At 49.7% G+C, this 26,962-nt stretch overlaps 2 protein-coding genes across 3 annotated transcripts; one reads left to right on the plus strand and one right to left on the minus strand.

Annotated features, from left to right (window-relative positions):
• Positions 1 to 4,041: 4,041 nt before the first annotated feature.
• Pld2 (phospholipase D2) lies at positions 4,042 to 18,384 on the minus strand. 2 transcript variants are annotated; one of them, XM_038327941.1, is made up of 25 exons: positions 18,055 to 18,384; positions 17,717 to 17,826; positions 17,498 to 17,628; positions 17,252 to 17,394; positions 16,772 to 16,877; positions 16,619 to 16,684; positions 16,171 to 16,229; positions 15,963 to 16,055; positions 15,727 to 15,879; positions 14,933 to 15,082; positions 9,635 to 9,718; positions 9,426 to 9,504; positions 8,413 to 8,523; positions 8,103 to 8,273; positions 7,568 to 7,694; positions 6,858 to 6,976; positions 6,655 to 6,768; positions 6,406 to 6,510; positions 6,158 to 6,246; positions 5,955 to 6,068; positions 5,760 to 5,809; positions 5,404 to 5,538; positions 5,066 to 5,219; positions 4,589 to 4,703; positions 4,042 to 4,410 (listed from the first exon to the last, which is right to left on the minus strand). In XM_038327941.1, the coding sequence occupies exons 2-25, from the start codon at positions 17,823 to 17,825 to the stop codon at positions 4,186 to 4,188; spliced, it is 2,802 nt and encodes a 933-aa protein (XP_038183869.1). In that variant the 5' UTR covers position 17,826; positions 18,055 to 18,384; the 3' UTR covers positions 4,042 to 4,185. The 2 variants fall into 2 exon arrangements, with proteins under 2 accessions (XP_038183869.1, XP_038183870.1); XM_038327942.1 differs by having other exon boundaries at positions 17,907 to 18,384.
• A 6,733-nt stretch (positions 18,385 to 25,117) lies between these two features.
• Positions 25,118 to 25,767, plus strand: LOC121677150 (uncharacterized protein C17orf114). The gene is made up of 2 exons (XM_042054836.1): positions 25,118 to 25,190; positions 25,604 to 25,767. The coding sequence occupies exons 1-2, from the start codon at positions 25,118 to 25,120 to the stop codon at positions 25,765 to 25,767; spliced, it is 237 nt and encodes a 78-aa protein (XP_041910770.1).
• Positions 25,768 to 26,962: the final 1,195 nt, after the last annotated feature.

Below are 26,962 nucleotides of genomic sequence, written 5' to 3' on the forward strand. Positions count from 1 at the left end.
AGTGTTCTGCCGGAAGGGACTGGCGCCGGAGTTGCTAGTAGCAAAGCAGCAAGTATCCAAGCTCCAAGTTTCGTTCCAGCACCTTAGCTCTACTCCTGTTGACACAGCACCTCCAGCCGGTTAGTCTCACTAGATGAGTGGTGCAGTGTAACTGTATAGACAGTCATGGTCTGTCGCTGACGCATGCGCTGTGTGACCTTGAGCAAGTGAACTTCTCTGGCCTTTTCTTTCTCTATGGAGTTGAGGGGAGAAGGTTCTGCGTGTCTCAAAATCACTTCCAACATTAATACTCCTTCTGAAAACCCCCATTTCCAGTCTTTTTTTTTTTTTTTCCGAGACAGGATTTCTCTGTCCAGTCTTAATATAAACATCGCTTAGGTGAGTTTGAATTCTCTGGAGCCATCTTGTACATTTGGATGCTCATCCAATCTTGCTCTGGATACCCTCCTGACTCATATTCAAGCCCCAACCCTCCCTCCTCCCCCGTTACTGTCGTCCGCCCACAGGGCCTCTCTGCTGGGCACACTCAAGTCAGTTCTTCATATCCAGAAGTGATTTTCCTCAAACTTAAACCTGACATCATTCTCCTGTTTAAGACGGTTTTCTGGACCCCACCACTCAAGAAGCTGAGGCAAGAGGATTGCATTTCTGTTGTCCTTGGTTATCTGAGAAGGAAGTGAGTGAGCCCACCCTTTGCTGACTCCCGCTCCCCTGTGGGCAGGGTTATCAAAAACTTTCAAGATTCTGCCCGTGTCTTTGACCTTACGCATCTTTTATTTATTTGTTTGTTTGTTTATTTATTTTGGGCTTATGTTTTGTTAAGCCACACTTAAGCCTGTTCCAGCTGTTCTGAAGTATACTCTGCTTGAAGCTCCCCGACATCTCTTCCCTGTCTCTGCACTTGCTTTTCTTTCCCTTGGAGTATTCTCGGACTTCCAGTTGGGCCGGCTAGTTTTATGTCAACTTGACACAAGGTAGAGCCATCTGGGAAGAGGGAACTTCAACTGAGCAAAGGCCCCCACCAGATTGGCCTGTGAGTAAGCCTGGGAAGCATTTTCTTGACTGATGATTTAGGAAGTCCCAGCCCACTAGGAGTGGTGCCGTCAGGGCCTGGGTTGTGTAAGAGCAGGTGGAGCCAGCCAGTAAGCTGCACTCCTCCACGGCCTCTGCATCAGCGCCTGCCTCCAGGCTCCTGCCCTGACTTCCCTCCGTGATGGAGTGACGTAAGCGTTGTAAACGGAAGCAGACCCTTTTCTCCCCGAGTTGCTTTGGCCGTGGTGTTTCATCACAGATAGAAACCCATGAGGCATCAGCCCTTGCTGCCCTCGCTGGCCATTGCTTTGCGATCCCTGTTTGAATCGCCTCTCTGTGAATGTTCTTGTATGAAACTCTGTTACATGTATTTGTGCGCATGCTCGAGTGATACGGTGCACGTACGGAGGTCAAAGGACTACCTCTGTGTGGAGGTCTCCTTCCGCCACGTTGGTCCTGGGGGGGTCTAATTCAGGTCACCAGGCAGGCCTGATGAGACAGGCATCTTGCTGGCCCTGAAACCTTTCTTGATCTGGTGAGTTTGGCTCTTGTTTTAGCTGCCTTAAGCCTTTGGTAATGTTTGATAACTGAATTTTAAGTGACTCTAAGCAGAGATGATGTCAGTGTTGTCCAGCCCAAGGTCTGGCATCTTCAAATGCTTTGTGGATGCTAAGATGAATCAAGGCTTCTGATGTCTACTAGATAACTACAGTAGTTCAAGGTCGAGACCATTGTATAGTAGGGGAAACTAAATTTGAAGTACTGCTATAGGCAAGATCCTAACTTCTCTGAAACCAGTCATAATTACCTGTAAAATAGATGTTAGGAAAACCTTCTAACTCCAATGCTCTGGAGGCTGAGGCCAGAGGATTCCTGCAAATACAAGGCCAGCCTGAACTACAGAGTCAGCCTGTACTATATGAGGTCTTGCTTAAGGAACAAACAAAAACCCAAGTGTGATTCACACCTGTAATCCCAGAACTTGAGAGGCAAAGGCAGGAGTATCACAGCAAGTTCAGGGCCAGCTGGTCTACGCAGTGAATTTCAAGTTAGCCAGTGAGATTCTGTCCAGAATGAATTAAATAATAGAGGCACTTGGCTTATACTCAATAAATTTGTTGATGCTGGATTCATGAAGTATTTTATAAAGATAGTTAATAAACAAACGAGCAAGGCAATGTGTTGGGGATGGGAGAAACGGCTACCTTCACCTCTCAAGGCCGTGCAATGGAGTAGGAAGGGGAAAGGGCGAGACTGGTGGCAGCCGATTCTTGTTTGTTCAGAGACAGGGTGGCTGCCTTGCTTTCCTCCCCTACACTATGTTAGCCTTCAATCAGGAACCTGGACTACAGCCGCGCTTGTTCATTCCTGCAATCCCTGCCCACAGGAGGTTGATGCACAAGGCTCAAGGATCAGGAATTAGAGGCCAACCTGAGCTGTACAGCAAGACCCTGCCATAGCCGGGCATGAAGCAGAGGCAGGATTGCTGCAGCCTTGCTGGTCTTCGCAGCAAGACCCTGTCTTCAGACACTCCATGGCTAAGAACTAGAAGGCTGCTATCTGGAATAAGAAGCCAGTCTATCCCCAGGCCCAGCTTGGGGTGCTGCTGCCCCCACCTTACAGTTAAGGAATGGTCCCCCAGGGAAGGAGATATTTAAGTGCTGACAATGAGACTAATTAATGCATTGGATGCTAATTAGTACCTGGAATTTCTGTGTGTGGGAGGCGGATTTCTCAGAGATTAGTGTTTTGTGTGTGTGCGCACGCGCATCTGTTTGGAGGTACACAGGTGTGTGTGTTTGTGTGTGTAGGCATGAACAGTGAAGGCTGGAGGTCAAGGTTAGTGGTCTTTTTGCGGGGAGGGGTTCGAGAGAGGGATCTGTATAGCCCTGGCTGTCCTGGAACTCACTGCAGATCAGGCTAGCCTCGAACTCAGAGATCTGCCTGCTTCTGACTCTCAAAGATGTGAACCACCACCACCTGGCTTGGAACTCTCTACTTTAAAAAAATATTTTAGTTCATTTTTAAAATTAATCAATTTATTGTGTATGTTCACACAGGAATGCCATGGCCTGGGTGTGGAGGTCAGAGGACAGTTTCCAGGAATCTGTTCTCTCCTTTCACCATGTGGGTCTTGGGGGTCAAACTCAAGTCATCAGACTAGACAGCAAGCACCTTGAGAGAACTGAAGGGCTACTCTCAGAGAGAATGCCCCCCACAACCACAACCCAAAGCCTTCGCCCCACATTGGTACCCATCCCCCATACACCCTCGGTGAAGCCTTCCTAAATCCTCCACCCCTTTCAGTTTCTTTGTGCTTCTGTGGCTACCTGTGCTCAACATTTTCTAACTGCAAAATACCTCAGACATATGAAGTTATGAATATATGTGTGTGCGTGCGTGTGTGCACACACACACACATAGACACAGAGTTTGGTCCTCATCTTCCTTCAGGAATTAGGTGAATGAACTTGAGAGCTGCTGCTAAGAAGCACAGATATGCGAACAGAAGAAACAAGAATCGAGGCAGAGAGGTGAGGAACAGTGTCCTGTGTAGGCAGGGAGAGCCTATGACGACACACACCACTGCCAAGAAGAGGCATAGGCCCTTTCTACACTTTTATTTATGAAATGTTTGATGAACCAATACAAAGTTAGTGTCTGTCAGCAGGCTGGTGGAGGCAGTTACAGTGTCTTCCCCACCACTGTTGGTGGGGACTGCAGTCAAAAGTGGCTCCGCTCTCCCTCTGTCTTGGCAGCGATGGACAGGGAGAGAGGCCCTGGGGCACATAGGGGGTTCAAGGGCAGGAGGAAGAGTGAGATGAGGAAGACCCAGGACAGGAGTCCCTTTTCCTGGAATAAAAGGCCTAACCTCAGGCCTCCTAGTAAGAGTTAGGCTTCTATGAGCAGTGGTTTGAACTAGGTGGTGGGAGGACAAACCTCTCCAGAATGCTCTCCTGCCTCCCCAGGCCAGGCTTGGGAGTGCTCCCTTGACTTACTTCTCAAGTAAAGGTCCTCTGTGATTCTCTAGTATTCCTTAGAGATGCCCTCCCTAGGGATCAGAGGGCACTACCCTTGGAACTCAGGGTTTGTGGCAAGGATCAGGCACCATGGAGCCCGGCGGCTGTGGCTGCTGCCAGGCTGAAGCCTCAGCTACGTCCATACTTCTAAAGGGATCATGCCCTCCTTGCTCCCCAGCGGGGGCAATAGGGACTCATCCTCCAGAAACTTGAGGGGGAAGTGAACTAGGTGGCCCTGGATGTGGCTGAGTTCAGACTGGGCCAAAGAAGGGCTGACCATGGCCAAGGGCTCCACAGCCACATACTCCCGGAGAGACCGTAGGGAACGAGTGGCATTGGACGGCAGGCAGCGGAAGATCTAGGGTAGAAGGAAGGACATGGGAGCCAATTGAGATTGGCTGGACTCCTCATTCCCTACACCACCTCTCGGCACCCCTGGACTACAGATTCCTAATAGAAAATGCTCCCCAGAGGCATCGCCTTTCTGCACAGGATAACCCATCAATTCCTCATGCCAGACCTTCCCCAGCTCCTACCTGCTCATAGATGTTGGCATTGTTCTCGGCTGTTTCTTGCCACAGCTGGAAGAAGTCGTCACAGACGGGGTCTCGGAGATCCAGGTCTGGCCGGGTATTTGCCCCAAGAATCACACTAGGGAAGAATGGTACTAATGGGTCAAATTAAGTTCCTTAAGAAATCTCAATACCTGGTACTTCCAAACAGATGTGATAAACGGTAAGAATACATGTTAGACCACCTAGTAGGGCTTTGATTGGTCTTTCTTTACTCTGATGTTTTTTTTTTTAAAAAAAACAATTACTTTAGCTGGGCATAGTAACTTTGAAGGCAGAGGCAGGAGGATCAAGAGTTCAAGGTCAGCCTATGCTACGCAGCAACTTCCTGTATATGTGTGTTCCTAATTGGTTGATACCATAACTGGTAAATCTGGTACCCTCACAGCTAGCTCAAAGGGCAGCCCCTCCCATCGCCCCCACATCCATCTGCACCCCTACCTGAAACAGTGCTTCCGCAAACTCAAGGCAAACCTGCCTGCCTGGTACTCCACCCCGTCCATGAGGGACGCCTCCATTTCTGTATCCTCAATCAGTATGGCTAGCTCACTGTCCCGTTTCCCCAGCAAGCTCCTGTCATTGATGTTCGCAGAACCTGGGATGAGTTCAAGGGCACACTGTGTCTACTTGGGCCCAGAAGGGCCTCCTCCCCAGCACCTCATCCCCTTTAACCAGAGCACTAGCCTGAAGCCCCTCACTGTGAGCTTCACTGCAGACTCTGTGTCACCCTCTGACCCTCCCAGCCCCTCTCTTGACAGAGGACTGGGTGTAGCACTGACCAATGATGACTGTCCTGTCATCTGCGATGAGCAGCTTGCTATGGATATAGATGAGCTCAGAGACCGGGTGTCCGCCCAGCTCTCCATGTGTGCGAAGCCCACAGATGGACATGTAATCCCGCCACGCTGTCCCCACTGTACACGAGAGAGGTGGGGGAGAGGCAGCAAAGTGAGAGGCGTCTGCTGTGAGTGGATGGGACTCCATCCCACCTCTCAGTCCCAGCAGTGAAAAGCCACCTGCAGGCTGAGGAGCGTGCAAGAATGACAGTGTCCTTCCCCAATTCCCAGGACTCCAGCAACCCAAGCTGCCTCCCTGTCGGGGCGGGGGGTCTAGGGCTTGAGCCCCCAGTACTCACTGGCTGCTTTGAGACGGTGTAAGATTGAATATTCCCCACGACACAGGGTCCTGAGAGGAAAGAAAGGGTGAGGGAGGCAGAGGCTGAGGAGGAGGAAGGGAAGAGCTGAGAGAGGCAGGGAGGGATCAGGACAGGGTGGAAAGGACTCTACTGTGATGGGGCCGTGAAGGGGGAGTCTCACTGTGGGGAAGTCACCTGTAAGTGAAATGCAGAATGGCCTGGATTGAGTGGCCACCCCCTGTGGAGATGTCACCCTCAAAGCCAGGGAGCAAAGGCAAAAGCACGTAGACTCGGAAACACTGCCCCTGTCTGGGAGACAACAGTCAGAGGTGGGATGATCCCCAAAATGCATTCAGCCCCTACACCTGGGCTTCCACAATGCCCCATCTCCGCCTTACTTGTGGGCCCTCAGGATTCTGTCCACAATCTCATCGCCCACCTTGTTCAGAACGGTACGCCCATCCGAGCAGCTAATAAAGAACTGATTCTGGGGAAAGGATCAGAGAGACATCAGCATCCTGGCCTTGACCTCTGGCCCCAGTCCAAGGTCCCAGCCAGGCTAGCCCTCAAAGACATCCTGGCATCCCCAGGCCCTCCACTGGGACATCCTTGCCATCTTCTCCCTCCACTTCTGCCTCAGTCAGACCTCAATGTACAGAAAGTGCTGGCTCTCTCTGATAGTATGTAGGTAGGCATTGAGGATGGAGTTCTCCAAAGTCCCTGCTGACCATCGGTCCACAGACCTCAAGACCTATGGCATGGTAAATAGAATGTGGTTTATAAGACCAGGAGAGGAGAAACTGGGCACGGTGGGGGGGTGGGAGTGGGCTCTGGGGGGGAGTGTGCTGCGGGCTAATGAGAGGGAAGGTAGGGGCTGGCTGATCAGGATTGTCACCTGCACAGTGGTGCACTGCCCGCCTGGGATGGTGAAAGGGAGATGGTTCGCAGTGCTGGTGGACTTGGGCAGCAGGTAGGGGTACGTGGGTATCTTGTACTTGGCCTTGGTGGTCTGCCATGAAGGGACAGCAGAGTCAGCAGAAGGTGAGAGGCCGAACCTGGCTTTTCCCTCCCTCCCTCCGGTCCCTCTGGAGTCAGCACCTTCGTGAAGTTCCAGCGCTGGATGAAGTGGCGGGCAAGGTCCCGGGCAGCTGCGCCATGTACAACCACTCCGACATCCCTCCACGGCATCCTGGGTGTGGTCTCTCTGTCAATAAAGTCTAGAAGTCCCAGGAGAGTTAAGGGAGAAGTGAGGGCTGGTGTGTTGGGGATACTTGGAACAGGAGTGTGCTGGCTTGTCAACTTGACTCAAGCTAGAGTCATCAGAGAGGAGGGAACCTCGACTGAGATAATGCCTCTGTAAGATTGGGCAAGCCTGTAGGGCATTTTCCTATTAGTGATTGATGTGGAAGGGCCCAACCATTGTGGGTAGGACCACGCCTGGGCTGGTGGTCCTGGGTTCTATAGGAAAGCAGGCTGAGCAAGCCATAGGGAACAAGCCAGTAAGCAGCACCCTCCATGGTCTCTGCAGTAGCTCCTGCCTCCAGGTTCCTGCCATGCTTGAGTTCCTGTCCTGACTTCCTTTGATGAACAATGATGTGGAAGTGTAAGCCAAGTAACCCATTTCCTCCCCAAGTTGCTTTTTGTCATGAGTTTCCTCACAGCAACAATAACCTGACTAAGACAGGGACGAAAAGGGAGATGTAGAGAAGGAACCTTCCAGAGGGAAGGTCACATTCTCCGTGACTCATTTCACCTCAGCTTCTGCCCCAGCTGTCAGCTCCTGGAGGCCTTGGGGGAGGGAGCCTCACCTTCGAAAGGCCGGTCCAGCTGCACCCAGTCCTTGGTGATGAGATTGCTATAGTCCTTTCCCAACCAGAAGAGTCGGTTATGCGACAGGTCTGGGGTGGCTGCAGGGTCTGCACCTGCTGTGGGCGTCTGTAGGAGGAATACACCACATCCAGGCAAAGTGAGGTCATGGGGCCAGGCCAAAGAGAAGACAGGTGCACTGCAGCAGAGGCTGCTCCCCTAGCCTCCCCCGTCAGCTGCAGTCCAAGTCCGGGTCAGACGTGTGTGTGTGTGTGTGTGTGTGTGTGTGTCTATCAGAGGCTGGCTTCAAACTTGAAATCCTCCTGCCTGACATCTCAGCAATCTGGAAGCTGAGATGGGGGGATGACAGACTTTGGATAGCTTGAGCTATACAGTTAGACCCTGTCCCAGAAACAACAACATAGCTTCCTGGAGTCTCTGAACGGCTGAGGAACTCTGCAGGTCGGCAGTGCTGGGAAGGATGTAAACATAGAGTACCTGGGCTTGGGGGAGCTTAGGATGGCCTTGGGCAATTACCTGTGAATCTGTGGATTCAGAGGGGTCCCCAAGGTCAGTCAGTCGGTACTGCACATCATCCCAGCGGCCATAGGCAAGGTCCAGCCCCCCCAAGAAAGCCACTACTTGGTCTACCACCAGGAGCTTCTCATGATGGGCCCACAATGTCACAAGGTCTGGGTGGCGCATCACCTAGAGTCGGGTGGAGGAGTAGATGAGGGAGGGTTTAGGCGAGAGGACACGGTAGGAAAGGATGGAGGATGAGACATTTCAGGGAGAGGAAGGGTTGAGAGGAAGGGAAGTGGCTGTGGTGTAGGAAGGGACTCATCACCTTTATGTTGGGGTGCAGCAGCATCAGCACCCTCTTGCTATAGCCACTGTTGATGCCTAAGGCCAGTTCCACTTCCTTAAACAGCAGTATGGATATACGGACACCTTCCTCCTGGTAGTAAGTGGGGAAACCAAATCCTAGTGCCTCTCCCCAAGTGGCCCCATCCGACTCCCATGCTCAGGATTCCTGTATGTCCCTCCGCCCTTCCTGGATGCTCTCCCTCGTGCACCCGTCATGTGCTTGCAGCAGGAGGCTCACCCACTCATCTATCCACCTACCTTCCATAACCTAACCAGGCATCGCCCCAACTATCTGCCCATCATCTTAACTCCTGTCTGCCTTCGTCCTCATCACCTCCACCTTCCCACGTCAGAGCCTTCCATTCATCTCCCTGGTCTTTTTTCCCCGTCTGAGACACAGACTTTAGTCCAGGCTGGCATAATATTCAGTACACAGCCAAGGCTAACTTCCGCTCCTCCATCTCCCAAGAACTGGAATTACAGGTGGGTGCCACCACCCCCGTTTTCTACCATCTACCCGCTCTCTCTCCATCATCCATGTGTCTTTTCTCTTGTCAGCATTCACATCGACATTCACAAATGCCAGATGTGGTGGCATGCACCTTTAATCCCAGCACTGATGAGGCAGAGGCAGGCGGATCTCAAAGTTTGCCAGTCTGCTCTCTATAGAGTTCCAGGCCAGCCAAGGCTGTATAATGAGGCCCCTGTCTTAAAAACACAAATGCTTGGTGCATTAAAGGTGCCATGCTTTTGTGCTGGGACTTAGGATGCTGCTCAGCAAAGGGACACAGCCATCTACACCAAACAGTACAAAAAGGGTCTGAGTAGTGGGAACCTTATCTATGTGAGTATCCTGAAGAGGTGACAGCTGACACTGAGCCAGGAGGGGGACAGTTCCTGGTCCTGAAGCCTCAGACTCCCAACCTTCTCCTTGGAAGACTCCTGCTGAAGTCCTTCCAATGAACTCCCACCCACAGCCAACCCACTCCTCACCGCCTTCCTCTTGAGCATAATGTCCAGTCTCCAGTCCTCTGAATGGGCTGGACGCTTCAGGTAAATCTCAGGACTCAACCTGGAAGTCAGGGCAGGGGGTAAGGAACAAGCTAAGCTGCAGACAACCCCCCTCCCCCTAGCTCCCACCCAGGCACAGCTCTGCCCCCACCCCTCATACTCCTTTATCCCTTGCACCTGACCTCACTCACCACCAGTCCGTGATGAAAATTTCCTCCCGAGCTCGCAGGATGGCGTCTGCCACAGCAGCAAAGTAACCTGCCCCATTCACAAACCTGGGGGGAGGCCAAGCCAAGGAGGTCAGGGGAGTCAGAAGCCAGAAAGTTCTGGAGAGTGAAGACCGGAGGATAGTCATGGGTCAGAGGTGACGACAGGGTCAGAGATCAGGAATGATCAGAGAGGTTAGATCGTATCAAATACATCGAGTGGGATTTTAATCAGTGTGATGTGCCAGTGTGAGCTAAGTAAAAAGGACAAAGCACGATCAATCACAGAAACTGACCAAAGACCACAAGGATGAATTCATCACACATTAAACAGCTCCAGCAAATCAATAGGAAGCAAATGAAAGGAAAAACATAGAAGCTGAAGAGTGAGCAAAGAATCCGAGCTGGCAGTTCACAGCAGACACTAAGATGGTTGGTCGGTCATAGGGCAAAACGCTCAGTTCCCTAATTAACAAGAAATTAGGGCAGGGTGTGGCTGAGGCCAGAGGATTATCGAAAGTTTGAAATGTCACATACACAAGAAATTCAAATTAAATGAGTAGTTCTGGCTGTCCTTGGATTTACTCTGTAGACCAGGCTGGCTTCCAACTCACAGACTGGACAGCCTCTGCCTCCCAAGCGCTGGGTCTAAAGGCATGCACTGCCACGCCTGGCTTTTTAAAGGAAACAGTTTCTTCTGCCAGGGGTGGTGCTTCCTGTCTATAACCTCAGCTTTCAGCAGGGTAAGGCAGGAAGACCTGTCTCAACCAAACCAAACCACGAAAGACACTCATCTGTTATGGTATCAGCGTGTAAGAAGCGGGTATTCTCACAGACCACAGGAACTGGTCATTGACCTTTTTGAGACAGAATCTCACTGTAGTCCAGGCGGGCCTTGAAGTTTTGACTCTCAGTTCTTTGTCCATGCCGGTACTCTACTGCTGAGCTATATCCAGCCAACATAAACCTCAAATGTTTTCAAATACATACTCTTTAATACCATTAAATATATATGGGGATTTTGCTTTCTTTTTTTTTGTTGTTTTATTTTTTGACAGGATCTCACCCTGCAGCCTGCTAGTCTGAAACCATCTATGTAGACCAGGCTGGACTTGAACTTGGAGATACACTGCCTCTGCCTCCCTAGTGCAGGATTAAAGGTGTATGACATCATACTTAGCCTCTTTATTTAAAAAAAATTCATATTTATTTATTCGTTTTTTGAGACAGGGTTTCTCTGTGAAACAGTTCTAACTGTCCTGGAACTAGCTCTTGTAGACCAGGCTGGCCTCAAACTCACTGCCTCCCGAGCTGGGATCAAAGGTGTGTGCCACCACTGCCCAGCAAAAAATAAATAAATAAAAATTGTTACATTGATTTATTTGAGGGGTGGGGGACAGGGTGAAGGCCAGGGACAATTTCAGGGAGTCAGTACTCTTACACTGTGTGAATCCCAGGGATCAAACTCAGGTTGTTAAGCTTGGGAAAGTGCCTTTACCTGCTGAGTCATTTTGACAGCCAGTAATTGTATTTCTAGGAATACATATTCTAAATATTTAGGCAAAGATTATGTTTATGGGGGATGTTATCTTAAAGACAGAAAGAAAAAATAACCTACGTGTCCAGTATTTTCTTTTAAGACTTTATTTAATTTTATGTGCACTGGTGTTTTGTTGTGAGGGTGTTGGATCCCCTGGAACTGGAGTTACAGACAGCTGTGAGCTGCATGTGGGTGCTGAGAGTTAACGTGGGTCCTCTGGAAGAACAGCCAGTGCTCTTAACCACTGAGTCACCTCTCCAGCCTGAAAATGTCCAGTCTTTAAATGGAAGAAAACTGAGACTAAAATAGAGATGACAATCCTATTTATGTTAAAGTAAAAAGAGCAACATATGCACATGCGTATAGGAATATGCAGGTGATGCTAGAGAACACAAAACTGTTGCCAAGGTTACTTCTGGAAGGAGAAATGCAACTGACTGGAGGGGGTGAGACAGAGAGTGGCAATTACAACTGCTTTGTGTATCTGTTTTTATTTGAAGATAGTGTCTTACCCTGACTGGCCTAGTACTGTGTAGTCCAGGCTGTCCTCAGACTTGTATCAATCCTCCTGTCTCTCTCAAATGCTGGGATTACGGGTGTCCACCATCACATCTAGCTTGAATTTTTTTTACTTATACGTTACTGTACCTTTTATCCCTAAGTGCTGGAGACCAAGTTCAGGATCTCCCTGGTGATAGGCAAATAGTTTCCCACTGAGCCACACCCTTTCATTTGACTCCTCAGTCCAGGAGGGTGGCCAGGCGCAGCCTTGACTCCAACTGCTTGCATGCAAATCCCAGTTCCACTGTCACTGTATGACCCTGGGTAAGTTAACCAGCATGTTCTTGTCTCCAGTTCTTCGTGTATAGAACCGAGATAACAACTGTGCTTGCCTACTAAGAGTTCAGAGGACGCAACAGGTTAATATGTGAAACATGCTTCATTCCTGGCACACAGTAAGCTCCACATAAATAGTGGATAGTATTGATGTATTAAAAATAAACCAGGGCTAGAGAAAAGGCTCAGTGGCTAAGAGCACTGGCTGTTCTTCCAGAGGACCCACGTTAATTCTCAGCACCCACATGCCAGCTTCTAACAGTTTTTGTTTTGGTTTTAGTTTTGGGTTGTTTCAAGACAGGGTTTTTCTGTGTAGCCTTGGCTATCCTGGAACTTGCTCTGTAGACCAGGGTGACCTCGAACTCATAGAGATCCTCCCGCCTCTGCCTGGTTTGCAACAGTGTTTAACTCCAGTTCCAGGGGAATACAATCTCCTCATCTGGCCTCTGTGGACACCAAGCATGCATGTGGTACACAGACATACATGGAAAAAACATAAATTAGAGCCCAGCACATGTCTATTATCCCAGCACTGAGGAGGCAGACAGAGGCATGCTTGCTAACCATTACGGTTAAATTAGTAAGTTCTAGGTTCAGTGAGACCCTAGCTCAAAAAAAAAAAAAGTGATTGGAGTTGGAGAGAGATCTCAGCAGTTAAGAGTGTTTACTGCTCTTGCAGAGGACCCAGGTTTGGTTCCCAGCACCCACCCCATGGCAGTTCACAACCATCTGTAACCCCAGTTCCAAGGGATCTGACACCTCTCTTTCTGGCACCATTGGGCACCAAGCACACACATAGTGTGCATACATACATGCAGATAAAACATTCACACACATTAAAAATAAGCAAACAGACAAACAAGTAAAAACTAAGGTGACAAGCCAGACAGTGGTGGCGTACGCCTTTAATCCAAGCACTCAGGAGGCAGAGGCAGGCGGATCTCTGTGAGTTCGAAGCCAGCCTGGTCTATAAGAGCTAGTTCCAGGACAGGCTCCAAAGCTACAGAGAAACCCTGTCTGGAAAAAACAAGAAGAAAACAACAACAACAACAAAAAAAAAACAAAAACAAAAAACCAACAAAACAAAACAAAACCTAAGGTGACGAATAACTCAGAAAAATCTCAATTGTCCTCGGCCTTCACATGCACATACACATGTTCACACACACCTGCACACACTAACATGTACACCATACACACATACACACACACAAAACAATAAAAGGAGAAGGAAACGGTGCTGGGTTCAGTGGTTTAAGGGGCTTGCTGTGTGAGCATGATGAGCTGAGCTCAGGTCTTCAGCACCAAAATAAGAAAGCCAGGCAGTGCAGCCCATGCCCGAAAGTCCAGTGCCAGGGCAGGGCTAGAGACGGGCAGATCTCACGGGCTTGCTGCCCAGCCAGTCTAGCCAAATCGGTAAGCTCCAGACACTGTCTCAAAATTAAAATGGAGGTACTTGAGACACGTGCAATGGTTAAGAGCGCTTGTTCTTGCAGAAGACCCAAGTTCGATGCCCAGCACCCAGATCGAGGGGACTCAATGCCTTTTTCTGGCCTCTAGGGCATTGCATGCCTGTGGTGCCCAGCTATACATGCACATGAATCACCCACACACAAAACAATAAATGTTTTTAAAATGGAGCTTGATAGAGGATGACACCGACGGCCAATCTCTGACTTTTACACACACACACACCTGGACATACACACACACACCTGGACACACACCTGGACATACACCTGGACACACACACACACAAGTGCACACACAACTAGCTTTATCTTAGTGGTAGAGTGCTTGCCTAACACATATGGCATCCCAGGTTTAATCCCCAATGCTGCAAAAGTAAGGCAATAATTTAAAAAAATTAATCTCAACACCACCGCTAAGAAAAATTTCCTCTCATGCCCATTTTGCCTATGGTCAATCAACCTCTCGCTCAGCATGCTAGACTCTGCAAGATCTGGGACTATGGAGTGCCATCCTCACCAGCACACACCATGTTCACCAGCACATGCCAGTTCACCAGCACACAGCTATAATCTTCACCAGCACACGCCATCGACACCAGCACACGCAATTCTCACCAGCACACACCATCCGCACCAGCACACGCCATCCGCACCAGCACACAGCCATAATCTTCACCAGCACACAGCCATAATTTTCACCAGCACACGCCCAGCTCCTGTGCCCTGACTGGACCACTTTCCCCACTGTATATTACTAAAGGACCCTCAGCGCTATGCCTTCCACTATGCCTTCCGGAAGCCTGTCTGACATCCTCCCTGGGACAGTGCTCCCCTCTGTGCGCCCATCCCTACATCTACCACCCTGTGGTGAGTTCACATAGTTTTATAATTAGATCACCTCCTCCCCTAAACCGGAGAGGCCTGTGTCTTATTGCCACTACCGGATGGAGCACATAGCAAGTGCTTAAGATTTAAATGCTTATTAAGTATTTAAGGGATAGAACAAATTAAACAGATTTGGGAGCTCCCTGTGGTTAAGATGCTCATAAGAATCAGGGAGGTAAGAGGACAAAGGAGATGGCCAAGTTAGCAGATCACGAGAAAGCAGACAAATCAGTGAGGTTAAGGAGGTTAAGAGGGCCAGGCGGTGGCGCATGCCTTTAATCCCAGCACTTGGGACGCAGAGGCAGGCGGATCTCTGTGAGTTCAAGGCCAGCCTGGTCTACAGAGTGAATTATAGGACAGAATCCAAAGCTACACAGAGAAACCATGTCTCGAAAAAAAAAAAATAGAGGTAAAGCGGTCAGAGAGATGATAGATATAAAAGTACGGACATGAGGTCAGAGGAGGTAAGAGGGAGGATCATGAACTCAGAGAATAGCAAAGGCAGAAAGAAAGCCACACAGAAGCTCAGAAAGGACATCAGGGTCTCACCACCGGGCCAAGGTGCCGGGCCGGGGCGGGGCATAGCTGTCATGTCGATGGAGCTGTAGGAAATCTCTGCCTGGACCCTGTGCCAGCTCCGTGATCTCCTGGCCCCACCACCGTGCCTGCCGGTAGCTGCCGCATTTGAGAATCAGGGACCTGGACAGAAACAAGACGCTTTACCGCTAATCCTTCTCCTTCAGCCTACAGTCTTGCCCAGAGACACCCCCCCTTTGGCTACTACCGTCTCTTAATTCCCCCCAGTAGCCCCTAGGCACATGTGTGTGAAGATGCCCACAGAATCCAGAATCCCCGGAGCTGGACTTACTGGTGGGCATAAGCCACCCTGCATGGGTGCAAAGAACAGAACTTGAAGCCGGGCGGTGGTGGCGCACGCCTTTAATCCCAGCACTCGGGAGGCAGAGGCAGGCGGATCTCTGTGAGTTCGAGGCCAGCCTGGTCTACAAGAGCTAGTTCCAGGACAGGCTCTAAAAAAGCTGCAGAGAAACCCTGTCTCGAAAAACCAAAAAAAAAAAAAAAAAAAAAGAACAGAACTTGGGGCCTCTGCAAGAACACCACCCACTCCTCTGTCTCCAGCCTCCACCCTCTCCCCATTTATTCCAAGCCCCTGCACTACAGGCCCTTACTCTAGGACTATCCTAAATACATGGACAGACTAGTTCCCTGCATCAAAGCTCTGGCTGGACCAGGGCACCAAAGACCAATGACTGAAGAGCCCCCCCCCCACTCCAGCTCAACTCCCCTCAGGGCTACAGAAGGCTCTCACACCAGGGAGGCCTTACCTGTGGGAGGTGTCGATCCTCACCCCATACCGTGCCTCTGTGCTTCTTTTCCCCACCTGCACCTCAAAGCCAGGGTCGAAAAGCTGAACAAAGGAGATGGTGCCGGTCTCCAGGCGCATGTACAACAGGAAAGAGTCCTTCACCACCAGCCACCTGGAGAGAAGGGCTGCGTCTACCGTCCAGGTCCTCCAGAGCTTCACCTGCCTCACCGATCCCTGCTCAGCTCCAGTCCTCACCTCTTGGACCATCGATAACAAACTTGGTCCCGGCCACAGCAGGTGAAGCCAGGAACTCGATGCCCGCCTGAGCGCTTCCGGATCACCCCTTCCCTACGGGGACAATCAGGAGAGTTGGGGACTCTAGGCACTTGTATCACATGTTTTCCAAGCAGGGAGATAGGGAGTGGTGCCTGCAGAAGGCTGGGAGAGGGGTTCCCACACTCACAGTCCTTTGGAGCCGAGGTCTGGGATAAAGGAGAGTTGACTGACTTCTAAAAATTCTGTCTGCAGAGGAAGAAATAAGCTCAGGGGGACACTTGGCTTTCAGCCCCTCAGCCCTACTAATTCTGCCCTTTTGTTCCCTGGGGATCTCATGATCCTCATTTTCTGAAAGGAAGGAAGGAAGGAAGGAAGGAAGGAAGGAAGGAAGGAAGGAAGGAAGAGAATGAAAGCCAGCCCCAGGCATCCTAGGACATGATGAAGCACGCCTTTACTCCCAGCACTCGGGAAGCAGAGGCAGGTAAATCTCTGTCACTTCAAGGCCAGCCTGGTCTATAGGGTTAGTCCTAGCTTAGCCAGGGTTACACAGTAAGACCCTATCAATAAAGGAAGGTGGTGGAGAGAGAAGAGAGACAGACACAGCCAGGCATTTAGACCCTGGACTCTGGACTTACCATGGCATGGTAATTTCGATAGAAAGACATGGTCAGGAGGCGGTTGAGGTAATTTTCCAGGTATTTCTGAACGGGGTTGGGAAAGAAGCAGATGTAAGGCAGAGCCTTGTGCATACTCCACACCTTGCTATAGGACCTGATGTTTGGTCATACCTGCTTGCTGGCTGCGTGTCTGGTGGAGCCCTCAGAACCTCCTCGGGGTAGGGAGGGAATGTCCTCATTGGCGGCCTCTCGGGCTGGAGAATAGGCCACAGCAAAGCTATGGAGGAGATGAGGGAAGGATCAGGGAAGAGCTGGCAGGCTAGATCCCTGAAACACTGGAGCCGGCCTTGGAGTGGGAGAAAGGGTGGCAAAAGAAAGGGTCTCTCTCTGTCCTGGGAATGGAGACAAGTGGGGTGGGGTGTTGCCAAGGACATTTTGGGCATCCAGCCTGGCTGAAATGTTGGCACAGTACGGTGGACAAAGAGAACCAGCAGGGAAAGTTTCCTGGGAACCGGGGTCCAGCACAGAGCTGCGGGAGGAAAGGTTACGGTAGGTGGCAGGTTGGGACTGAGACAGGCAGACAGGAATGAAGGCTGCCAGGGGGTGAGGACTATGTTTGCCTTTCACAGAAAGACATCAAGTCCCACTCACCGAGCAAGAGGGAGCAGACTCATCAAGACTTTGTGTCTCTGGAGGTCCCGATGGAGCTCCTGAAAGTGTCGGAATTTCTTCTTGGTTGTCCAGCTAAAGTCACCATGAGTCAGGCGGACAGAATATAGAGTACAAGTTCCCACCTGGGGGTATGAAAATCCGAAAGTCATGTCCTCCAGGTCTTCCGGTCCAATCCACTCTGGCCAGGCCGCCCTCTCCCACCCTCCCTAGTATCAGCCCAGCCACCTTGGATCCACTGGTGTATCTTTCAGTGCCCACCACCTGGGCTGTAACCGGGACCCCAGGGGCGAACACCAAGGGGTGCACTTTCAGAGGCTGAAGGTCGTAGATGGCCAGAAAGGGATGCATTCGATCAGCTGGGAGGAAAGAAAAGCCCAAGGGTATAGCATTCAGAAGGCCCCAGATCCCGATCCTCCTCTCCGTGGGGGCCATCTCCTTGTGTACCTGGATCCTCTCCCTCCCGCAGAGTGTCAACCTCATCTGGCTCCATGTGCAACTGGCTGGAGTCCAGGTAGTCCCCGTAAGGGAAGAGGTTCTCCTGGGTTGCAGTCATTCTAGGAATAGGAGGAATCCTCAGGAAGGAACTCGCCCATACAGAAACACCCCTTCCCGTCCTAACGCCCCCAGTCCTCACCCATTTCATTCAGCAGATTCCCAACTTCTATAGTTACAGACCGACGCCCCTCTAGTCTCCACTCCCTGCAACCCCAGTCCTTCCCGCAGTCCTTCAACCAGAGCCCAGCAGCCCCGCCTCTCATCTGTATCCAGGGTTCAAGAAGCACCTAGCCAAGCTCGGATGACCTCGAACTGGGGTGAGGTAAATCCAAGGGAGGAATCCCGGTGACAGCGAGGCTCGAAGTCAGCGCAGACGGACTGGAAGCGAGGGTCCAGGCGGGAATGAGGAAGTTACGACGCGCTCCCCGCCCAGGAGAGAAATCCCGAAATCTGGGTGTGCGTCTGAGTCAGAAGGCCGGAGCAGATCCAGCCGGACCCCGACCCCGATCTCAGCAGCGCCAAGTCCCGGGCCCCTCACCCTGGCTGCGGGCGCCGGCACCCGAGCGGGTTCGCAGGCACGGGGAGCAGAACACAGCGAGGAAGCCCACACCCCAGAGGGCCGGGGCGGGACCGGGGCTCAGCGCCTGCCCTCGGGGGCGGGACGGCCCCCCGGCCTCACCCCCGCGGGTGTCGCGTCAGCCGTGTCCCGCCCCTGCCACCCTCTGCCGGCCCACTCCCGGGCCGCCCACTCCCCAGGGCCGTCCACTCCCTCTGGATGCCCTCGGGGCACCTGGTTGGCAAGGTCCAGCTCCCCGAGTGTGCGACCCACCCCGCGCACATTCCTCTACTGCGCGCGCGCGGGTTGTGTGGTCTCCAGCGCTGCCTGGAATCAGGGCGGAACCTGCCGGTGTCCCCTTGCTGAGGCCGGTACAGATAGCATTTGTTGATGGGAGGTAATAAGAGAATTAAAAACCAGAAGGATGGTGACGACAAGTTCGTTGCTGTGTGAGAGAGCACATTCTTTATTCGCAAACGTTTATTGCTCTGTAGGGATTAACCAGACACTGAAGTACAGTAAACCAGTCACAGAACCTGCTTGCCTGTAAGTGCCAGTCTAGAAGAAACATTCCCCCCCATCCTAAAGGTCGTCCTTCCTTCTTTTCTTCCTTCCTCCCTCCCTTCCTTCTTCCTTCCGTCTTTTCTTCTAAGTTTCTGCTGATAAAATTTGAGTTATTTTAGGCTTTGTCCATTGGAAACGAAGCTCCCATAAACATCTATGTACCAGTCATTTTTTATGGACTTGCGTTTTAACTTCTCTTCTGTAAATAACCAGAGTGGAATATAAATAAATAAATATATATATGTATATATATATATATATATATATCTGTAAATAACTTATACTGGGTCATATAAGTGTATGTTTAACTTACAGGCGTCTGTCAAGACCTGGGCTAGGCAGTTTGTAGCCCAGAAGCAAAGAGAATGTGGTAAGAGGATTGTAAAACTTGGGGGTGGAGGCCGGCTGAGGCTACACAGCAAAGCACTGCCAAAATAAACAAAACAAAAAAAACGAAAACAGGGGCTGGAGAGATGGCTCTGGGCTTAAGGACACTTGCTGAGGACCTGAGTTCGATTCCCAGCACGCACGTGGCTGCTCACAAATAGATGTAACTCCAGTTTTAGGGGATCTGATGCTCTCTTCTTACTTCCATGGACACTGCACACACAAACATACACACACACAAAATAAAAGTAAAGAAAAAATTGAAAATAAAAAACCCGTTCCAAAATGATTCTATTTTACATTCTTTTTCTTGTTCTTTTTTTTCCAAGAAAAGGTTCTTTTGTTGTTTTTGTTTTTGTTGTTGTTGAGACAGGGTTTCTCTGTGTATCCCTGGCTGTCCTGGATCACCAGGCTGGCCTCAAATTCAGAGAATCACCCGCCTCTGCCTCCTGAGTGTTGGGATTTAAGGTGTGTGCCACCACAGCCCGTTCTATTTTAGATTTCTAAAAACCCCTGAATGGTACTTCTATAGTCACCCCGTGGCATGCATAGTGCATAGCCGATGCTGTGGGTCTTTGGTGTTACCCATCCGAGTGGCGTGAAAGGTATGGCACTGCAATCGTAAATCTCTGGCCTGCCTGGCGTGGAGGCATGTGCCTTTACTGGCAGCACTCAGGCGGATCTTTGCCTGGTTCCAGAACAGGCAAGGCTGTTACACAGAGAAACCCTGTCTCAAAACAAAACAAAAGACCCCAAAACTTATACATCTCTGAATATTAATGATCTTAGCTGTATTGCACAGGCTTAAGCATCTGTTTATCAAGATACTTAGAGGTGTCTTCTTCTTGTTTCCCTTTTTATTCATTCCTGGACCCCAGCATAGGGGCAGTGGCATCCACACTCAGGACACATGTTTGTTCTTCAGGCCAATGTGTTTAGAGAGCAGGAATTGTGAGTCACACTTGTATTCTCAGTTGAAGCAGCTGGGGATCATTGCGAGTTTGAGGCTAGCCTGGGCTACAGAGTGAGGTCCTACTTCAGAAATCCAAACAACCTCCCTCTCTAGAAACATCTTCACAGACTTGCCCCAAAGTACTCATCCAAGCCTAATGTGTTCGTTGTTACTGCTGCTGTTTATAGAAGATGCTCTGCAGCTTGAGATGTAGACCAGGCTGGCCTGGACTTCACAGAGAGCCACCAGCCTCTGTCTTCTGGGTGCTGGGATCAACAGTGTGAGCCACCACAACAAGCTCAGCTAAGTTTTTATTTATTTTTTATTTTTATTTATTTATTTATTTATTTTTTGGTTTTTTGAGACAGGGTTTCCCTGTAGTTTCTAGAGCCTGTCCTGGAACTAGCTCTTGTAGACCAGGCTGGCCTTGAACTCAGAGATCTGCCTGCCTCTGCCTCCCGAGTGCTGGGATTAAAGGCGTGCACCACCACCGCCCGGCTTTATTTTTATTTTTTATTTTGTGTGTATGTGTGTGTCATGATGTATGAATATATGGCATGTGCATGCAGGAACACAAGGAGGTCAGAAGAGGGCATCAGAGGCCCTGGAATTAGAGTTATAGGGATTGTGAACAGCTGTGTGAGTGCCAGCAGTTGAACCCAGGTCTTCGGCAAGAGCAGTTAAGTGCTTCTAACTGCTGAGCCATCTCTTCAGCTCCCCAGACGTTGTTGTTGTTGTTGTTATTATTATTATTTTAGCTTCTTGAGACATGGTTTTCTCTATGTAACTGCTGTGACTGTCCAGGAGCTCGCTCTGTAAACCAGTCTGGCTTCAAACTCACAGAGATCTGCCTGCCTCTGCTTCCCAAATGTCCGGATTAAAGGCTTGTGCCACCCCTACCCCAAGTTGACAATCAAGCCGGGCAGTGGTGGCGGTGGTGAAAGGCTTCAATCCCAGAGGCAGAGGCAGAGGCAGAGGCAGGCAGATCTGTGAATTCAAGGCACATAAAGCTAGTTCTAGGACAGCTAATGCTACATAAAGAATCCCTGTGTCAAGGGAAAAAAGTGTTGATAATCAAATTATCTATCTTGACTCTAAGCCCTGTTCTGGCCAAATCACAGTGAGGCACAATGAGGAGTATTTGGAGTGGGTGGGTAGGGAGGAAAGTGGGAAGGGATGGACCAGCTTTTCCTGTATTTTCTATTATATAGTTCTTCAACATATAACCAATAAGTATCTTATCAATATAGTTAGTTGATAGATTGGCCTAAAAAAATTACCTAACCATCACAATATGGAATGTTCAGAATAAAAAAGTCCACAGAAACAGGAAGTAGATTTGTGGCTGTCAGGGGTAGAGAAAAGGAGGGATGGGGAATGACTTCTAATGAGTACAAGGGTTTCTTGAGGGTAATGGAAAATCTAAAATTAGTTGTGATGGTTATATAACTCTGTGAGTATAGCAAAAACCACCATGGAATTGTGTCTTAAAAGGGTGAATTTTATGTGTGTTCTGAAGTACATTGCAATAAACTATAAACCACATAAATTGTTATTATAGATAAACCATTATGCTGAAAGACACCAGACATGAAAGAGTAACACAGTGTGATTACATTCATACAAAGTTCTGAAACCGACAAAACCAACTGATAGTAATGGAAATCAGGTAAGTAGTTGCCTGAGGCAGGGCATGGAGAAGGGGCTTTTTATAAGGGAAATTTCTAGAGTGGTAGAAGATTTGTTCCCGGGCTGGGGAGATGATTCAATCGATACAGTACTTGGTGTACAAGCATGAGGACCTGAATTCAGAGCCTCCGTCTGCACACAAAAGCCTGGGGACTGGGGAGCTGTGTCTGTGAGTGTGCATACTCACCAACCCTCACATACACAAGTCAGGCATGGTGGCAGGCAACCCCAGCACTTCTGGGAATAGAGACAGGTGGGTCTCTAAGTTTAGTAAAGAGACCCTTCTCTCAGAAACCGAGGCGGAGGAGGCCAGTGAGAGGTCTCAAAGGGTGAAGTCACCTGCCGCCACGCCTGACCACCTGAGTTTGACTCCTGGGACCCACCTGGTGTTAGAAGAGAACTGACTTCATCAAGTTGACTTCTGGCATCCACACTTGCTATGCCATGGCACACTCACACTCTCTCTCACACACACAACATGCACACAAAATAAATTTAAAGTGTAAGTTAAAAATAAAATGGAGAATGATAAAGTTACCTGATGTTAACCTCTGCCCTCTGCATACACATGCATGCACACCCCTCCCATACACACACATGAGAAACATCTGAGTGTAAAACTCAATGGAGCTGTATGGTGCAATATGGGTGTTCAAGATATATCTATACTTAGTGTCTTAGTTAGGTTTCTGTTGATATGATAAAGATCAAAAGCAGCCAGGCGGTGGTGGTGCAGGCCTTTAATCCCAGCACTCAGGAGGCAGAGGTAGGCAGATCTCTGTGAGTTCGAGGCCAACTTGATCTACAGAGCTAGTTCCAGGACAGGCTCCAAAGCTACAGAGAAACCCTGTCTAAAAAAACAAACAAATAAACAAACAAAAAGATCAAAAGCAACTTGAACTGGCATGATATACACATGTGAAAGGTGATACACATCTTTCATTCCAGCACTCAGGAGGCAGAGGCAGGAGGAACTTGATGTATTTAAGGCCTGCCTGGTCTACACAGTGAATTCCAGGATAGCCAGGGCTACATAGATAGACCTTGTCTCAAATTAAACAAAAAGGAACTTTCATTTGGCTCACATATTCCAGGTCATAGTCTGCCGATGGAAGCCAAGGCAGTAACTCAAGGTGGGAACAAAAGCAAAATCACAGAGGAACACTGCTACCTAGCATGCTTCCCTGCCCTGCTCAGCTTCCTTTCTTCTACATCCCAGGACCACTTGCTCAGGCCCTCCCACATCAATCACCAACCATGGAAATACCCCCACAGACTTGCCTACAAGCCAATCTGATGGGGAGCATTTTCTCACTTGAGGTTCTTTCTGCCCAGGTGACTCTAACTTGTGACACGTTGACAAAAGAATTAATGAACACATTTTGTTTCCATGAGGTTCTTTTTTAGGGGGCAGCAGGAAGGTCTCACTGTGTAGCCCATGCTGGACTTGGAGGAGCATCCTCCTGCTTCAGTCTGAGTGCCACTAAATTTCAGGGTTGCCTGACACCACCCCTGCCAACTCAGTTACCAGAAAACAAAACCCAAGTGTGGTAGCCCTCACCTATAAAGCAGCACCTGAGAGACAAGTATGGGGCTGGGAAGATGGCTAGAGGTTGACAGCACAGGCTGCTCTTCCAGAGGTCCTGCATTCAATTCCCAGCCACCACATGGCAGCTCACAATCATCTGTAATGAGATCTGGTGCCCTCTTCTGGCACACAAGCAAAAATGCAAGCAGAATACTGCATACATACTAAATAAATAAATCTAAAAAATAAGAAAAAGAAAAAGAGAGACAGAGGCAGCACAGCAGGAGTTCAAGGCTATCCTTGACTACAGAGAGAGTTTGAGGCCAGCTACATGCAATTCTCTCTCAGAAAACAAACAAACAAACAAAAATAACACAGCACCCCCACCCCACCCACCATTGCTGGGTCTTTGCTCAGTGGTAGAGAGCTTTCCAAGCACAAATGAGGCTCTGGGTTTCATCCCCAGCACTGCAAATCTTAAAAAGTAAAGCCCACTAGACTTCTAAGTACAGTGCAGCCAGCAGAGCTTCCCAACATTCCTGCTGGCGGCACCTCTGGCAACGATGGTGCAGAGTGCGAACAGCTCTTCCAGGGCACTTGGTTATGGTGCTCAGGACCGCAGGTTCCAGCCTGCATCTAGCTAAGTACATCAGTGCTGGAGTGACACACTTGCGAAGTGTGGAGTAATGTTAAATCCAAGCTGGAGTCAGACGGACTTAGGGCAGGGCTGAAGAGGCAGCTATCCAGCTCTGGGTCACTGCCTGTATGACTGACCTTGGGCAAGTTACCCACCTCTTAGTGACCCCCCTTTCTCACCTGTAAAATCAGGATGGTAACAGCACCTCAAAACATCCCTAGGGCAGAGCACTCACCTCTTGTTGAGATACCCTTGGGCAACACTGTGAGATCCACACTGTAAAACAATAGCAACAAGTAACAAACAGGGACAAGCCACCGGACCAGCTAGGCCTAGCGGTATAGGCCTGTGATCCTCTCACTGAGAGGCTGAGGCAGGAGAATCACTGGGAGTTCCAGGTTAGTTTGAGTCACATTGTGAGACTCTGTTTCAAAACCAAAACAAACACAAAGAGTTAGCAGACCACTTAGTGAGAACACATTTCTTTCTCTGGATAAAGTTTCTCATGCCAAAAACTTAGAATTCTTTAAATTTCTATGCCTTGGGCACTTTGAATTTGCATCCTAAAATAAAAATTAAAAGGCAAAGAAAAGATAATAGGGAGGGGATGGATAGCATAATAATAAAGCTCCCACCCAACATACAGGAGGCCCTGGGCCCTGTTACCAATACCAAAAATTCAAAACAAAACATCCCCATTGCAGCAGTGTCCAGCCTGACCCCAGGTTAAGAGCACCGCTCTGCTGGATTTTCACTGTCCTGGTGCCCCTCTGCCTGCTCGGTCAGGAAATCCCTCCCAACACCCTCTTTTTGCCTGGAGATAACCAAGAGGGCAGCAGATATAAGTATTTGAATGGGGGTAGTCCCCCACTCTTCCTCCCCGCCTTCTTCCCTCCCTTCTATCTCCTGGCGCCTATAATCACCAGGCGGTCTGAAGCTAAGTGGTAGTTTTGCCCACGATGGGGGGACTTGAAAACCACACCCCTCTCCCTGGGGCCCTCCTGGCCCTTCCCAAGGTCCCAGTCTCCAGTATTGAGATGGGTCTGAAGGGGGCTTGGTGTTTCCCGTGGTGTGGGTGCCGGAGACAGCGGGGGACTGAAAGAGGGACAGGTATGGGGGTTGACGGGGGGGGTGGGGGGAAGGGCAGACTGGCATGAATTGGGGGGGAAAGATAAATCCTCAGACCAGGGAAGGGAAAGGATCCTGCTGCCTAGGTGGGAAGCGGATTTCTCGTGTCTCCTCAGGGCCACCTGAAGATTTTGCAGAGACTACTGCAAAATGGAAGGATGGAAGCCTGTGGTAAAGGGTGTAAGACTTTCAAGATGGTGACAGCAGATCAGATCACTGCCTCAAGCACTGGGTGCCTTTGAGCTGCAGAGGGATTTGGAGGGGAATGGTGCTGCCACCAACATCCCTCATTCTCTTTTAGCACCTTACTCTACCGCTGTGGTGGGCTGCGTAGAGGAGCTGAACCCTGACCTTCCCCCTCCAACCCTTCTTCCTCTTCTGATTTCCCCCTTTAGGCCTGGAACCTGCATCCCCTCCAGAGCCCAGCCCAGCTGTAGCCCCCATTGTGACCGGGGGACTGTCCTCCCCAGGAGCTGGTGCCTACTTAAGCCGGAAAGCTCGACTCTCCTTCCGGCACCAGCTGCATGACGTGGCATCAGCCAATGACTCTACCATCTGAAAGGGACAATCGGGGGCTAAACTTTACTCCAGGAAGTCTTAGCAACCTTCTGTCATCACATTTCTCAGTGGTCCCAAGTCTGCCATGACCTCATTAAATTTATTCAGAGTCACCAAGTGTTGTGTTGAGTACTCGTTGGTGAGGGTGACTGGAGACAGACTAGGTCTGGGTTAAAGTCTGAGACAGAAAGTGGATGATCAAAGGGAATGCTGGATCCAAGGTAGATCCCAAGTATAATAGGAAAGTTAGGTTTGCTGAAATCCCCCCTCCAAACAAAAGCCGGGCGGTGGTGGCGCACACCTTTAATCCCAGCTCTTGGGAGGCAGAGGCAGGCAAATCTCTGTGAGTTTGAGGCCAGCCTGGTCTATAAAACTTGTTCCAGGACAGCTAGGGCTGGTACACAGAGAAACCCGTCTTGGAAAAAAAAAGGTTTGCTGAAATCAGGCTTCGGAGTTGAATGTGTCAAAAGGGGAAGTTGGGGCCTGGACAAGACAGGAAACAGAATTAAATTTTGTTTTGTTTTTTTGAGACAGGGTTTCTCTGTGAATCCTTGGCTGTTCTGGAACTCACTCTGTAGACCAGGCTGGCCTTAAACTCACAGAAATCTGCCTGTCTCTGTCTCCCAAGTGCCAAGATTAAAGGCATGTGCCACCATGACCCAGCTAAGAGTTTATTATCTAGTGTTGGGAGGTGACTCAGTGGGTAAAGACGCATGCTGCATAAAGTCTGAAGACCTGGGTTTGATCACTGTGACCCTTGTAAGAACCCAGGTACCCAAAGTATAGCTGTAATTCCAGCACTCCTAGAGATAAGGGAGGTGAAGACTGTAGGAAGCATAGGGAGAAACAAGTTAGACCTTGCCTTAACAAGGTAGAAGAGAATCAATTCCAGAAAGTTTTCCTCAGACTTCCACATGTGTGCTGTGGCATGAATGTGCATGCGTGTGTGTGCGTGCGTGCGTGTGTGTGTGTGTGTGTGTGTGTGTGTGTGTGTGTGACATTAAATAAAACCTTTAAAAGTCTTAACTTAGAAGAGGGAGGGAAAAGAATGTAAGAGATGGAGAATGGGAAGGAATGCTGAGAAATGCTTTTAGCAGCATGGTCTTTGAACTCATAAACCCAGAGAAGTTGCACAAGATCAAGTCAGTCAAAATTCGAGCAAGAATGGAAGAGGAGCCCAGAGTCCCCATTCCTAG

This window comes from Arvicola amphibius, chromosome 4 (assembly GCF_903992535.2).
Source record: "Arvicola amphibius chromosome 4, mArvAmp1.2, whole genome shotgun sequence".
In the NCBI taxonomy this organism is placed as follows: domain Eukaryota; kingdom Metazoa; phylum Chordata; class Mammalia; order Rodentia; family Cricetidae; genus Arvicola; species Arvicola amphibius.